General features: G+C 42.0%; 1 protein-coding gene across 10 annotated transcripts in view; it reads left to right on the forward strand.

Annotated features, from left to right (window-relative positions):
* Positions 1-1,941: 1,941 nt before the first annotated feature.
* IKZF1 (IKAROS family zinc finger 1) overlaps positions 1,942-16,684 on the forward strand; it is a 71,839-nt gene continuing 57,096 nt past the window's right edge. For 2 of the 10 annotated variants that reach the window (XM_063326226.1, XM_063326224.1), the window contains exons 1-2: positions 2,837-3,507; positions 15,310-15,363. In XM_063326226.1, the coding sequence (XP_063182296.1) occupies positions 15,324-15,363 (40 nt within the window). In that variant the 5' untranslated portion in view covers positions 2,837-3,507; positions 15,310-15,323. The other 8 variants (XM_063326221.1, XM_063326222.1, XM_063326220.1 and 5 more) reach the window with 8 other exon arrangements.

A 16,684-nucleotide genomic window follows, 5' to 3' on the forward strand; every position in this document is an offset into this window, starting at 1 on the left:
AATCACCTTTCTCGACCTGCTGGCCACACTTCTTTTTTTTTCACCTGCCTGGTAATGGACTAAAGCAGCGTGAATGTGGCATGCTGTCCATTTTGAGGATTCAGGTTGGTAAGACTGCTGTAGAAAACAACAAATGGGAAATGGTAACACACAGCAGTAGAAACATTGTACCTCCTGCGATAACAATTACTATTTGTATTTAAGAATGAACCTGAAAGAAACCATTCATTGTGCAGCCTTGTTAGATGCTTCCCACAATAAAACTGATAGCAATGGAAAAGTTTCTTTAGTAGATTTAGTCTGAGATAAGATTTAGCTAGCAATGAATTAGACAACTGTAAGGCCACTTGGGATTTTTTGCCATACATTGCGCTACCTTATATCCTTTACAACTCACTTTGGCTCATCCAAAATTCCCGGTGATGTCAGCGGAGATACTGCAAGAAAAGGATTCTAGAATCTGGCTCCTCAGGCAAGTGCCTAAGTGTGTATCTGCAGTTATACCTTAACAGATCTGCTCGAACTAGCACTAGCCTTGGTAGGCATCACTGGGACAGTGGACCTTTCTTCAGACCGCCCACTGCTGCTGTCCTGGCAAGACACTTGCCGCACACCAGAGCAGGCTGCCAGCAGTCCAGCAGTGGGTTCAGTGCTGCTGTGACTATACTGCTAGTAATTCTCAAGGGCGTCAGCCATAAAAGGATCTTCACAACATCTTTTAAATCCTAAGAGCTCCTATGAGCTGTTAACAAACCTCAGTGCAGCAACTTGCAGAAGATGCTTAACATCTCACAAGATTTTACTTCAGTGGGCTCAGCTCACACATGTCCAGCAACTTGATTCTGACCTTAAAATTCTCATCAAATGTTTAATGAGAAATCATGGCTTGCACAGTCTGAGTCTTAAATCTGTCTTTAAAAATACGTGCCAAATAAGCTCCCCCCAGTAGGCTGGAACACGCTCAGAGGCACTGGCCTGCGGGTCGTGCAGCAGCTGCAGCACAGGAGAGCAGCAAACAGCTCCTGAAAGCACCGTTCCTCGGTGGAGTGTCGGTCCTTTCACTTCAGAATATCTGGACGCACATATCTGTGGAAGGTTGAGTTCACCAGCTTCTGCTTTTCAAGAGGGTGGTGGGTGAAGCTCTCCCTGCCTGTATTTCCCCATCTTGCTGAGGCAGAGCTCTTTGGGGTTATTTGGAAAAAGGTACTAACTGCTAAGCGTATGGTGGCACCTTTTTGTAGATTTTTTTCCCCCCCTTTCTTTCTTTTTAAAGCCGGGATGTGATTCTACTGATCAAATGCTCTTGTTTCCCTGTATGCAAACCTGCTGGAAGACATGGGAGTATTCTGGAATAAATAAGAGGAATAAATAAGTCTCTGGCTTTCAACCCTATCAGATCCATAAAGTTTGCTTATAAGTTATAGTAAAAGCAGGGTTCTGCATCTCTGTCAAGATGCAGTGAGGGACATCAGAAAATTGAGAGGCACTGGGTATACGTGGTTCACCTTGAGCATACCCAGGGATTGTCCTAGCTTGTAAAGCACACAGCAATCACATCTGCAGAGCTTCTCCAAGGGAAGCAGTGCCTGAAATAAATCCCCAGGTACAGTCTTACCATTTCTGTTTTAAAAGAAGCCCAACTTAGCATTGGAGACCTCATTTTGTTGTACAGTATAAACTTATAGTAAGTAGTAGACGACTTGTGTCCCAAAGAGCTTGCATTATAAGGCCCTGACCTTTCCAATACTTACATACTTGCTTAACTTTGTGTCTCTGAATTGTCTCTTTTAAGACAATGAGATTACTCACATGCATAAAGTTATGCCTAATTTTTTTTGTAATATGAGAGCACACAGAAAGATAGGATGTGAGAAAGGAAGTATCATTGTCCTCATCTTGCAAATGAGGAACTGAAGCACAGCAAAAATAAGATCCTGATCCTCCACAGCGTGTATGTGGGCTTAATTCTTAAGCATACAGCTAATTTCCATCAGGTTCACCGTGCCCTCTGGACTGAAGTGTAAGGTCTGGATTTCAGCACCTGTCTCTGCCACTGATTTTAAGTAAGTTACTTAAGTTCTGATCCTGCGGCGTTAAATTCAAGTGCTTAAAAAGCGTGGGACACCTTTTGCATGGGAGGCGAATGACCAGGTTGAGGTAAAGGGGGATGATCTGACCCCTCCAACCTCCGAGGCGTTACAGGTGGATGTCTGCACCCGACAGCGTGTGACACCCAGCCCTACCGCCGTGTCCGGCTGCTGCCTGCCGTGCCGGGAGACCTCGGAGCCCCGCCGCCGCACCAACCCGGGCCCGGCAGCTCCCGGCGGGGCGGGGGCGGCGCCGGAGCCCGGACCCTCTCCCGCCTCCCCCGGCTCGGCGTCCCGGTAAAACACCTCGCCAGGTAAAACCCCTCCGCGGAGGTCGCCCCCCGCCCGCCGCCGTCCCGGGCGGTGGTACCTGCGGGGCGGGGGCTCCGGCGTGCGCGGGTGCGGAGGGCGGGAACGGCGGGGGAGGGACCGGGCGCGGAGCCGCCGCCCGCGGGGCAGCGCCGGCACATGGAGCGGCGCCGAGCCGCGCCGCCACAGCTGCCGCCCGCCCCGGCCCCCGCCCCGGTCCCGGTCCCGGCGTAGCAGGTACCGCGGGGCGGGGGGTTCCCGGGCGGGCACCTGCCCCAGCCCCCGGGGGCGGGCGGGGGAGGTCAGCCCTGAGCGGCTGCGGCGCGGGGGTGCGGAGGGGCTGCGCGGAGCCGGCGCTGCCGGGGAGAAGTTGCCGGGAGCTTAAAGTGGGAGACAGCGGGGCCCGTCAAGCAGGTCGTCCTGTCCCTTTCTTCCCCGTCCCACCCGCTTTTTATTTATTTATTTTTTTTTTAAATTGAAAACATTGCGCCGCAGTTGAGATGTGATCCAGGCGTTTTGGAGCGCTTCCTTAGAATTTCAGGGATGAGTAGCCGTAAGGAGCTGGTCGAGAAGGGGTGTTCATTGATTCAGAGGGGAGGGAAGCGGCGGGGCGGTGGGAGCGTTGCCCCCACGCAGGAGCGGGTGCGGACCGGTCTGTTTTCGTCTCCTCGAGTGGGCTGCAGCACTTGGGTTCATTCAAAGCCTGACTTCACACTGCTTGCGCCTGTAATTTGCAGAGGGGAGGCAGGTATGGAGGTTGTAGTAGCCATTAGGAACTTGTAAAATTAGCAGCCCCGGTGTGCTTGAGGGGAACGGCGTTAGAGGAAAAGTTGCTGAGTTCCCAATAGCGGTGCCACCAGAAGTTTTTTCTCCTTGCGATACAGCCTGTCACAGCTGGAGGTTTTCTTTCACCCTGCTCCGCGAAGTTACCCTCTCTGGGAAGGGACGGTTTCACTCTGTAGCCGTCATTAAAGAAGATGCATGTAGTTAGAAACTGCGCGTGTGGAGAAACGACTTCCCACTGCATTAGTCGATTCTAAGGAAACTTTTAATTTTGTGCTTCGAGAAACCTGATTGCTGCTTGGATTACTTTTCTACCTTGGTCTAGAAGGTATGGTAATGCTGCCAGATGTTGTGAAAAGCATTCTGCTTCCAAAATTGTTAAAAGTTAATAATACTGCTTCAGAAAAAAATTGTAGGTTAGGATTGCAAATTATCTCCAAAAAGTGATGTTTTATGGAATGCAAGAATTTTTAGACTGGTATGGCCACTGGCTTAAACTATGTAAATCATTGTAGAGGAGTATAATGTTGTTTCTTTTTTCTTTTTCTCTTTTTTCTTTCTTCTCTTTCTTTTTTTTTTCCCCCTTGCACTGAGTCTGCTTACGTATAAGTGCAAGTAGTGTTTTTAAGGGACTTTGTGTGATGATCAGAAGCTAGAATGAGAGCTTCCTGATGAGGTATTTTTCTTTTAAATGGCTAAATGATACCAAGGTTACATCCATATGTATTTACTGTCCGCCCTCCAAAAAAACCTCAAATGAAATAAACCAGGTGTCTAATCCAGATTATATTTCATGCATTCACCTTAACAACTCATTTGCTAGACTTTAATAGCCTAGTTTTAAAATTGGAAGCTGTAATGCATTGTAAGGGCCAAATCCTTTAAAAGATGCACTCTGTTAGCTTCAGTGGCTGCTCACATCAATTGTGACTCATACACACGCTGGAGTACCCTGTAGTATGACTCTCTATTAAACATTATAAGCGATCATTGAAATGTAAAGAAAAAGTATAGTAATATATTGCATTTAGAAAAAAGTACTAAAATTCCTTCCAAATACTTGGAAAGACTTTATCTGAATCATCTAAGCAGGAGCATGTTCTGAGCAGCTTGGAGCACTGGTCTCTCACCTTGCTAGTGAATCACATAGTTTAAGATGTTCAGAGTCTTAGTGAAATAAAAAAATTAAGGATGGGTTGGCTTTCTTATATGAAAATGTAGTTGCTTCTGAATTTTTCCAAACAAAATTTTTGCCCTTAGATAACTTTGTTCACTCTTCTTTCTCTTCTCTAATGAGGGACATTGTAAGTCAAAAAACTGCGAATGGATTTGTTCATGTTACCATGCAAATGCACAGTATTTCTCTTCATGGGTTAATATAACAGTAGCATACAGTAGTTCATACTATGTCCCTTTTCCAAAAGGTGTCATTGCTTGCCTGCAGAACCTTCTTTCTAATATTGAAATGCTCTGCTTTGATTTTAACTCATAAAAGTTTGTTTTAAAACAATAAAAAATACAGGATATACTCCTAAGACTGCCACATATTTCCGGCTTCGGCTCCCTCCCCAAAAAGATACCTCAATCCATAGCAAAGCTCTACCAAGTTTAGTTTGATAGCCGTATGCTTTATTGCTTTATCAAACCCTTTGAAATTGCTGTCTATGGACATGAGAAACTAAGTGTAGACTAAGTGCAAGACTAAGAACTCTTAAAATGATAGCTGTGCTTATGATAGCTGTCCTTAGCAGAACTGCGTGGGGGAAGTGTCCAAAATACTGCAGAGCCCTGCACTTTCCTTAGTTCATGTTTCTGTTATCCCAGACTCGCTTCCAACCTTAAAGATTTTCTCACAAATACTAATATTGGTGACTGTCCATGTGCTCCTTTTCTTTCTTCCTTTTTTTTTTTTTTTTTTTGAGTAAAGTAGCCTAAACTCGGAACTTGATATACTGCAAGTCTAAAAAAAAAAAAAGAAAAATCATACCCCTAACAATAAAATAAATTTAAGATAAAGAATCAAGTAGAAACCAAATTTATCCATTGAGTGAGAAGACTGACCATACTGAAGTCAATGGAAGTCCAATGCTGGACATCCTCAGGAGCCAGGATTTCATACCTAATGCACTGATACCGGCAAGAGTCTCTACCTCCTGGGTACAGCTTCCAGGGAAAGTGACAGGAAGGCAGAGGCATAATGTAGAATTGTACTGACTGTCATAATTCAGTCAGGAAGGACTGCTGGATCCCAGTAATTAAACAGAGATCACTAATCTCTCTGGCCCAATGTGATGGGCAGACAGGGCAGAGGACTCTTCTCTCTTTGCCCTTCATGCTCCCAGTAATGGGAGAAGGTTTGATGCCGACCTTGTGTGCATCATTTATCTCAGCTGAGTATTTCTCAGGGTGCTTACCTACCTCCAAGTGAGCAAAGTGAGTTGATTGTATTTTTAGTAGGTCCTATACTCAGGAGTTGCAGTAGAGAGACAAACTTGTCGTACACCTGTGCCTTTCCACCTCGGCTCCTGGCTGCCACTGCTCACTCTGACAATGGTCTGGTTGCACGTTTTGTTACATGAGCGTGAATGACACCTTTGTCATTTGTGTTACATGCAGTGTACAATAAAAAATGCAATAGTCTCCATCTCAGTGTTACTGTAGCAGTTTTCCTTTCCCTTGTGGACCTTAATACCAAAAACCTGGTTTGCTTGCCACTTCCACTGCATAGCAATGCAGAAATGTAAGCGGAGAATCAATCCACAGAGTTTTACAACAATGCAAAACTTGTTTCTCATCATTAAAATTGGATAACTCCAAAATGAAGCCAAAACCATTTCCAGACATATTTTATTTGAGCTTAGGTACTTCTTACACTAATGCCACAATCTTGCAGAAAACAAGGAAACGTGTCCAGTCTGTATTTCAGCAACAGAAAACAAGGGCATAATGAATCGTATGCTGCTCTGGCAGATCATTTTTGGCGATGTTTTCTTAAAAAGTCCAGAGGATATCAAAAGTCATGGATCACAGCCTAATTGTGTGGCTCTTTGTCAGGAAAAACTTCCACTCAAGACTTGTGGGATTTTTTTTTTCTCCCATTTTATGTGCAAGAAGAGCTGGGTCCATAGTGAATTTTATTGTTTTTCAGTCAAGATTCACATATGTATTTGATTACGTTTTGACCAGTCATTACTTTCTACTATTATTAAAAGTAATAGAATTAGACTAAAGAAAACACAGTAAAGTAGTAAAATGTAGTGTAGCAATAATGGGATCTTTGGAAAAAGTTGTCATCCTTATGAGTGTAGTAAGGCAGAATATGCTGCTGGCAGTCTAGTGGGCTCCCCTGGAATTCCCCTCCCAAGCGACATACCCCGCTTTTCTAGTAAGTATAAAATCACACAGAAAGAAAGGTTTGGGAACGATTTTTGCTTCTTAGAATCTTTCCCCAAAAAAAAGAAAGAGGAGGGGAGGAGGCTGTGCTGCTGGACAAGCGCTGTTGGCTTAAATACAGTTGCTAGATACCTTCAGAAGGATATCAGGAATACATTATGTCAGTTGAGGAGCGGAAGGTAAGGACTCTCGTCAGTTTTTCTGGTAGTATGATTCTTTGGGAAGTGTTTTTAAATGCTTGCAACTCAACGCAAGAGTCAAAAGAGGAAAGACCTATTCCTTACTGGTATATTTTTCTGTAATCCAAAGATTATTTTTTTTTTTTCCCCTGCTGGAGGGGAACAGCATTTGGAGATGAGTGTGAACTCCATCTGAGGCAAAATAGGCAGCCTCGGTCTTGCCAGCTTTATGGCAATTTCTAAACAGGAGGCTACTTGAAATACCTTCCACTCATCCAAAGTAGCTGCAGGAGTTTTATCTCCCTAGTGGCTATCCAGCAAAACGGACTGACTTCAGCTGGGAAACTCCCTGCTTCCAAGGTCAACTGTGGTTTATTGTCCATGCGTCTGTAATCTGTACATAAACATAACTACAACTTGGAGTCAACAAGAGTTTTGTTTGCCTCCTAAATTTAAACAGAATTATGTTAGCCCCTGAAGGGTATCTTTATTAAAAAGCCCAAGAACCTCTGTCTCACCCTTCTCCTTTAAGACGCACCTTCCTCCATGCTTTAAACAGGTGAACAAGAAGAGATTGCAGATTTTTTTTTTCACTGAGCAGGTCACTACCAACACAGCGTGGTGACCGCAAAGGTAGGTCCTAGTTCTGAAAAAGATATGTGCCTGTTCTTAGCTTTATTCATACCATTGCAAATTCATGGCGATAGGACAGTGCAGGTTTGGGACCTGCATGGCACGCTCATGCTTCTTGTATAAATGCTTCAAAAGACCATTCAGACTGCAGTTTCTGAAGAGTAGTCACACTGAAATTGTCCTTTTTTTTAAGCAATGGGACCTGTCCACTTCTTTAGCTTATTTTGAAGCGTATTTCATGTGAAAGATGTTTCTCCTGATCCCAGTTGCTCTAGCTTTCTCAGTAAAAGAGAAACTTGCTCTGTAAGATACATCTGATTCCCCGCTGCATTGCTTCATTTTTCCGCTTGTGTCAACTCACTGAGAACAGTGGAGCAATTGCAATATAAAGCTGGAATTGTCCATAGTGGATTTGGTCCAAAATATTTGCAAAAGCAGAGTGAAACATGTAGTGTGGAGAAACTTGCTAATTCATTTCAATTATAGTAATTTTAGGAGTTATTTTTAGGTTTATTTAGGGGAAAAAAAAAATCACACAGATCTCTAATATGCTTATTCAGGCTGATAATGTCCTTTAATAATCCGTAACAGCTTGAACAGTTTGAAGGGAAATTAGGAAGCAATTCTGTGATCATGAAGCAGAGTTATTGAAACCTCCTATAATTTGGACAAATCGACTACTGATATATTGTTGGGGATACTTGGCAATAACAATTCTAGACATAAAGGGATCCTTTTATGTTTTCTCTATTGCATATTTAAATATGCTGTACTAAGGATATCCTACGCTTTTTAAACCTTATAGATACATATGGATACAAAAAGTAGAGTTTTGTATTTGCTGCTTGCCTTCTCTTGAGTGAGAGCCCTGGAAGAATATGCAGGAGCTCAATTTGGCCACATGAGAATGTGCTATGTTCTTAGATTGAGTGCCTTAATTTACACACCTCACCTTTTTTCAGTCAGTTTATTTATATGATGGAAATGTGTGCATTTTCTTTGTCATGGCGAATTTATTCCACTTTTCTGCTTGATTTTTAGTGAATAAAGGTGACAGAGTTTAATGAGTTAATAAAATGTGGCCTTAATTAGGAAAATTACCTTCATATTTTTCTCATATTGTGGAAACAATTTATAATGACTCTGGTCGCAATTCAAAAACTTGAAGGAAGAACCGTTTTCATATTTGTAATGATATCAAGTTCAGTAATTTGCACACAAAGTCAATAAAAGAACGGATTTTTTTTATTATCTCCTTCAATGATGAATTGTTACATGAATATAGATCAAACACAGTAGAATGCTAAGAAGAGTGCTTATAGAAAACACATTTGTGCATACAAGATGCACTTTTTATCATTTGTGAGTACTTTGACAAAGAATTCCCAAAGAACTGAGAATTATGTAGGATCTTTGAGACAACTTTTTTTACACCCTCACAATTGTTCACTAACACGGAAATTAATTTTACATGTGCCAGACACATAAATGTTTCATATCTGCGCTGTTAGCAGAGTTCTTTTCTTAATCTTGTGTGTTGAATTACAGTGCTTCCTTCATTTTGCAGACAGGAGCTCTCCATTGAAATTTGACTGTATGCTCATAATTGTATTGTCAATTTGTGTAGTTAACCAGAATTTACACTAGGCAGGAATAGAGAAATGACTGAATAAACTAAACATCTGCCTAGACTTTGTAGAAAACGCTGAATGTGGAATTAGTGTAGAGGGAGAGAAACTGATCTGCTTACTTTTAACCTTTTTTCTGTTTTAATGCAGACCTTTAAAAGACCTGGAGAGTTTTTTTTAAAACATAAATGGAAGGACACTGAAGTGCTTATTATGACTCTCAGTTTTTAGTTTTCAGAAAGGACCACCTCTCATCTTTGTAGTTATTATTTACATTGAGCTGTGTGATGAGGCGGAAATTAAAAATAGAATTAAAATGGTTCTAAAGTAGAGTCATTCACAGAGATTGTGAAGTCTAGCATATTAAATTACAATAATAAAGCTAATTATCAGCTGCTTGCTGAGATATTGGATGCTTTTAATTAAAATTAGTTTGTAGGATTCTAGCAATTTTCTTCAAGTATTTCCACTGGTTGTGCAATACATGCTACCTTTTACCCACATTTAACAGCCTTCCTGTTGTGTATTCAGTCGTATGTAGCACGTTTGCATGTGAAGTTAAAAATCTATTAAAAAAAAAAAAAAGATTAGGTCTTTTGTTTTAAAGGAAACTAATGTTAAATACTTTTACAGGAGCATCTTTATTCATCTCCTCCTTCGGTTGTTGGTTCAAACTCAATAACTTCAGTGGATGCAAGAGGCTTGGTTCTGCTAGGTTGAGACCCTCTGGTGCAATTAGAAATGCAGCTGTATTATCATTCTGCAGGTAGATGCAACTCCCAACTTACTTAAAAACAAAAAGACTGAGGACACATACATGATGATACATATCACTCCTAACCTGTTGTTAGTGTGCAAATTCTCCTGTCAGGTATGGATGTTCAACAGTACTGTGTTTTTCAGGCTGCAGCCTGGTTTTACTTTATTAATTTACATATTAAGCTTCTCTTTATGTGTCGTGGGTGGTTGAAACTAGGACCCATCTTATGAGCTTTGCTTCAGTTTAGGTTGTAAAGTTGGGGTTTTATGCTCTTGGTCATTGGTTTGGATTTTTAGTTTGCTAAAGCTGCGGCCTATGTGATGAGGAGCCAATGAGACATATCAAAGACCACAAAGACGAGTGGCGCTCACACACGAGCGCTCTGTTAGGGCCAGCTGCTCCAATGACCTGTGCGAGCGGTCCCTTTTCCTGCCGTGGGGCTGCTTGCACAGGCGACGGTTGCAAAATCACCCTTTCCCCGCTGTGGCTGTGGAAGCAAGGCTGGGGTTTGCCTCTTCGCTTGTTTGTTTTATCACAGTTAACCCAGAGCTGCCGCTGCTGAGGAATGCGTGTTCCCCTCTCTTTTCGTATTTGCAAAAGCACCTGCGGAACACCCGGTCCCTTGCAGAAGGTCTCTTCTCCCTCCAGACTTCTTGAGCGCTCATATTTTCTGCTCAGTGACTTCGTGTAAAAGTGTACCTGCCCTGGCAGGGTGCACTCAAGACAGAAGTGTTCCTTCAGGCACCTTTCTGTCTGCTCAGCAAGGCTACACCTACAAATAGTCAGGAAACGTGTCGCTGGACATGGTGTACATTTGTGGACTCCTTGCAGCACCAGAAGTCGAGCTATCTGTAGATGGAAGGCCAGCTCTGGGTTTAGGTGTGTCGGTGCAAGTCCAAAGTGGCTCCACAAATGTCAAAATTTGTGATTTCATTTTCACAGCGTAAGTGAGGTCCCATTGTGCTGAGTGTGAAGTATGTGTTGTCCCAGAGAAGTCAGTAACTGCGTAGCTAGGGAACAAAGAAGAAAACAAAGTAGCTCGTCTTCCACATTGGATTAGGTCATTCCATTGAATTATATCAATGGCCCAATCTTGCAATCTTTTAATATCCTAAGAGAGCAGGGTTTGTAGAAGGACTGACATGCTTACACCTTTGTTTGAATTGATAAAACACTGTATAAATGCTAAGCATTCATTTTCTTGACAAGGAGGTTTACTTTTGAATTTGCATTGTAAAACAGATGAAATAATAAACCAAGATTTGCAAATGATTAATTTGCTGTATTCTGAAAGATTGGAAAATCTTGACCTTGTGATGACTTCTTCCTATTTACACCCAGAATCCTAAAAGGTCCCAAATCCACTTCTGGATGTAACTGCCACCAGGTATAAATGGAGCAGAACCTCGGTGATTCATGGGGTGTATTTTGAAATATTCTTAAGATGTAGCACAAGTTGTATTGTAGACAGCGTTGCAAGGAGGGAAATCGGTTGCATGTGAATTGTCTTTGGGCTCAGGACGGTAACCTGGACAAATGCTAACTAACTGAACTCCAAAATTGTTTTGTGACCGTGGTCAGTTAGGTGCTTTCTTATTTAAAACAAAATCAACGTAGCCTTTCAGGGGGTTTGTGTGTTGATTATTAATTAGCTTGAGACTGTGACATTTGATTCTTTTTCCAAGGCATTATGGTAGCTTCATCTGTGAATCTGGTATTTGGAGTCTGAAGAGGAAAATGTACAGGTTAGAGTTCTGCCTCTGAAAAGACTTGAAGAAACAGTTTTGTCTATTTTGAAGGGAACTTTGTAGCCCTTTCAATAAGAGGACAAAGTTTGAAGCTATTTGGATTCCTAAATAGAAGAAATAGCTATTATCCCCTAGGTGCTGATCCCTTTCCTGTTATAAATGAGGGTTACGCATGTTCAGTATTGGAGAGTAAGATTCCTTCAGTCGGCTACCCACTCAGCTTTTGATTTCTAACTTCAGGCTCCTAAATTAGCACTTCTTATGCTGGTGATAAACTTGGTTCTGTAGATAAAATTTACAATGAAAAATTCCAAAACAATTCTTTTTCTTGCCAAAACTGACAGTTATTTAGGGTTTCACGTCACAAATATTTCTAAAACAGTGTTCTTCTATCTAAATCTTTGTAAAGATCTATTAATTTACAAACTGATACCAAATAGCTACTTTGGTGCAAATCTTTATAATTGTACTTAGGGCTCTCTTGCTTTCTGGGAAGTCAGCAGCAATGTTTCTGCTGATTCTAGAGCAGAGGAGGAAAGGGAGGGGAAAAAAAGGGCATAGTTTCCTATTCATAGATTTACCATACCAAAGGAAAAGAGGTAAATTCTACTCTTAGCACTTAAAATTTAGCCAAAGACACATTATGCCCAAGTCCAGTGTGAAAAACCTTTTAACAGTCACAGAACCAAAACCGATGCACTGCTGTCATTGCAGAATTGGGGTGGGTGGGGGTCCTGTCCTGTATTCTTTGCTGATAAAGAGCCTAAACTCAAGTTAGCTGGGATTTCATTAGTATTTACCAGATACCACAGGATACTATACTGTTAGAGTATAATCTAAGTATAATATGTACTGTTAGAGTATAATTTAGAGTATAATAGAGGGATTCAAAATACCCTTTAGGATTTTTTAAAGTTGTTGGTTTGGATTTCTTTGCTTTTATCAATTTGCTTCGTGCTTGTGGATCCTGATCTGCATTTAGGAACCACGTTAATTGTTCTAAGTAATCCTTAGGGGAAAAATATCTTTCCCTCATCGCTTGTCCACCAGCTCTATTTTCTCGCTGTGTTTCATCCCCAGGAAATAGATTAACTTTGCCAGATGTCCTAAAATCACCTAATTCAAGGATAAACCTTGAAGTCATCTCTTTGAGAAGTGAGGGCATCTGTTTCAGGACAGGCAGTCATCCAACCTCGCAGAAAGCAAGCCTTAGGAGTATTCTACTAAAAAAGAAATATAAAATAACTTGTACTCCAGTTTATCTCCATTAAAAAAATAATAAAACAATTTGTACTCTAGTTTACCTCTCCATTTAAGAACTGGGAAGTGTTTTCAAACTGAATTCTGCCTGATGCCAGCAAGAGGCTGGAAGGAGTACAGCTGAGAAGCGTGCTGCTTAAGTTATAGAAATGCTGATCGTGAGACTTGTCATGCCAAAGGCAGGTAAATTCAGGAATACAAAAATAGAAGGAACTTTCTCCTTTGCCACCTCCTCCCCTTGTCGCTCCCAGTCCTGCTGAAGCCCTAGCAATAGGGAGAAGGTAGGTGCAGTTGGAATAAAGTGCCCTTTGTGAGAGTGGCTCCCTTCTGCTGGGTGTTTTCTTGGGATGTTTTCTTCAGGTGGTTGGGGTTCACTGTGCTCTCTGGAAAAATGTATAGTAATCAACTGATTAATAGTAGCTAGGTGACCCTCAAAGGCAGTAATAGACGCACACGCATTTCTTTTTTTCTTCCTTTGTGTTCAGTCATGCTTGCAGGAGAAATAAGGGACTATACCGAGCACTTGTACCATACCACCTGCCGTAAATGCACCATGTTTCCAGTAACTGAGCAGGCTCCCGTTATAGGGCTTTCCCTCCTGTAAGAGAAGCTGCATTTCCCACTGACTACTTCATTAAAAATGGACCTATTGAAAGCTCTTCAGTCCCATAGGAACTGATGCAAATTGTTCAGTGGTAGGTGACTTTTTGTGTTTTGCATGGCTGTAGTAACTTCTGAGAATTATATATAGACCTTAAACAAATTGCTTGTCGAATTAAAGTTTAAGAGCAGAATAAAGCAAGACAGAGCATTATTGGATATTAAGCAGTGCTATGGTATGTGTGCAATGGGCAGAATGCTCTGCAGGAATACCAAACTGCTTTTTGCAAACTGCATAGACAAAAATCTGTTCCCCAACCTACCTGTCTGCAGTTCTGCAGTCTACACGCTGTCTTCTCACAAATCTAGCATGGACCTGGTGAGGGAAGCCAGCTTTTGCAGCAGGGAGGCAGCACTGTACTGGATCTCAGATGTACTGGTGACATTCAGAAGCAAGTGAGGCGACTGTAAAACTTATGAAATGAATAAAGATGACCACAGCTATTACGCTTTCCCACTGCAGCTTATTGATTATCAGGTTGAAGATTTTTTGGGGAAAAAAATAATATGGAAGTTGGGCTAAAAAAGGTTAGGATAAGCTTTGAACTCTTTCTGTAGGAACTCAAGCCACATCCTCCTCCTCTTCCAACTCTCAAGAAAATGCATCTTCTGTAATTCCAGGAAACAGGGTTGATGAGGCAGGTATCTCAGTTATAAGGAACAGCAAGAAGCCCCCTCCTCTGCTTGGTAGGATGTGAAGCTAGCTACACCAGCTAAAGACGTGACCTAGCATAACATGGCTGAACAAAGGGCTTGTAGGCTTTTTGTCCCCTCCCCACCTGAGACTACCTCAGCTGCCCATGCCATACTTCAAGGTGGGGACTGGGTTGTGCTGGGACTACCTGCTCCGGCAGCACATCTATAATCCAAGGGGCCACCAGCTGTCCGCAGCCTGTGCTCGAGCCCTGGGACCTGCAGGGTCCCCTTCTGACTGAAAACCTGAATTTTGTTTCTACCCCACTAACCCTCCACACGCTTCTCCCTGGTGCTTGTGGTCACTGGTCGCTGGCTCCTCGGAAGATGGTGTGTCGCAAGCGGAGGGCAGGAGCTTCCCGGTATCGCTCGCCACGCCGTGGAGCCAGCCATCTGTCAGCAAAACAGGAAGGCACGGGTTCCCTTTCCCTCCTGGGCTCGTTTTGCTATTTTCGGGAGCTGTACTTCTCCCCTGCGCTGGGCTGGTGCGGTCTGAAGGAAGGGCTCCCGGGCGAGCGAGGGGCCAAAGCCTGAAGCTGCTGCTCTGCCCATCTGCTGTGGCTGGAGGTGTATTCATTATTAATGGAGGTAGTGGCGGTTGCTGCTCAGATATGCAGCCCTGCCTGGGTAAATGAGACATTCTTCAGCAAATTGCTTCGTTTTTTGATTGCTGATTGTACGCGTGTCACCAAGCTGACTCAAGGTTCATCGATGCATGCTCAGTAAATTAGAAAGAACATAACTATGGATCAACCAAGAGAATGAATTCTGTGCCTACAATGACCCAGGGCCATTTAATTTTCTGCTTAATTTTGTTGCAGTCAGTTTGCATTTTGGGTTATTATGCAGTAGGAAATTAACAATAAATAACAAATTTGGTCCTCCTGTGCTTGTAATGATATTTTTATAAATCTTTGTAATGCTGTTTTTAAAAGGATCAAGGTCTGTGCCAGTCTGATACTCCAGCAAGTATGCAGGGAGGGAATAAAGAGAAAAATACATTATTCTTCCCAGATAATCTTATAGTTAAATAGCAAAGGGGTTTTTTTTTTTTTCTTTCCCCTTCTTTCTCCTTCTCTGTGTGTGTGGGTTTGGGTTTTTTTTTTTTTTTTCTTTTTCTGTGTGTGTATGTGTGTGTTATTTTGCATTAACAGAAGGTTCTTCCTCTCTTCTCAGATAACTTGAGGAAAATGGAAACAGATGAGGCTCAAGATATGTCCCAGGTTTCAGGTGAGGTCCTTAACGAATACTTCTACAAAGAAAATCCTAAATTCCTGCCCATCTTTCTAGCACAGTACAATGGTTTTCTTGTTGTCAATAAAATTGCTTTGGGTCTTTTTTAAAACCAGAGTGGGAATTGAGATATAATTAATGATATCACTTGATATCAAGCCCAACAGTGCATGGATTTTTTTTTTTTAAAAGGAACTGGGTAAATACAGAAGTCAAGGGAATATAGAAGCATAGATGTAATTTTGCATTAAACCTGTGTCCCTGAAGCATGGTCAGCTGCACATTTACACTCTTTCATTTGGGAGCAAAATTCTGATTGTTACAAAATAAATATAGAACAAACAAAGTTCACCAGGTGGGAGGGGGAAGATACTAATTAAAAGCAAATAAACCGTATTTACCACATAGGGTAGACAGAGCATTCCATTTTACTTATAAACATCTAAAAAAAAGGGGGTGGAAGTACTGCTTGACATGAGGCTTTATGCTTGTAACTGTTTTTGTCCAAAATGATAATATTTTGAAAAATTCTTAAAAGGTAGAGAAGTTAGGTTTCTAAAATTTGCCCTGTAGTGGCATGGATAGGATTTTGCAATCTTACCCCATATTGATATTCCTATGGGGGTTTTTATTCTTAAGTTCCTTGGAAATTGGTTCCATAAAAAATGGGTCTAGCAAGATAATACGTGTTCATACCGCTGCACCTCTGCAGTTGAAAAAGAACAAGTTAGTCTCTTTCCTAGTTTCCCTAATACGTTGGCAGCTGTAACGGTTAATGGCTTTCAGTTTTCACTTTTAGTGTTCAGCCTGGAGCTCGACAGCCCCATCACAGAGGCGGCTCCTGGCAGACACCTGGGCGTGGGGCTCCTTCTTGAGAGGCAGCTCTCGGGCACTGCCAGCTCAGGACCTGGAGGCCAGCTATAGGACATCAGGAAGGTCTGGCTACAGTGTGGGTGGCTAGGTCAGTGGGTTTTCCTGAAATATATGAACACAATTTTTTTTCTCTTTTTTTTTCTTCTTTTTTTTTTTTTTTCTCCCTGCTTTCTAAAACTGTCAAGGAGTTTTGTCAAAAATTGGAAGCCAGAACTTTTAGTGTCATCTGAAAATGGAAAATCAAAGACATTTTCCATCTGAAAGAACAGCAATAGAATAATCCTTCACGCCAACAGAAGATTTTCAGTTATGTTTAGTGTAGGGAAGTCATATCTAGTCAGCCCTGTGGAGGCATGTTGCACTCCCCTCCTCAGGTAACAATTTTAAAATTGTAACTGGATATACTTACACATCAGTGTTTTGTTGCATGCTGAAACAATTTGTA

The sequence above is a fragment of the Chroicocephalus ridibundus genome, chromosome 2 (assembly GCF_963924245.1).
Source record: "Chroicocephalus ridibundus chromosome 2, bChrRid1.1, whole genome shotgun sequence".
NCBI lineage: Eukaryota > Metazoa > Chordata > Aves > Charadriiformes > Laridae > Chroicocephalus > Chroicocephalus ridibundus.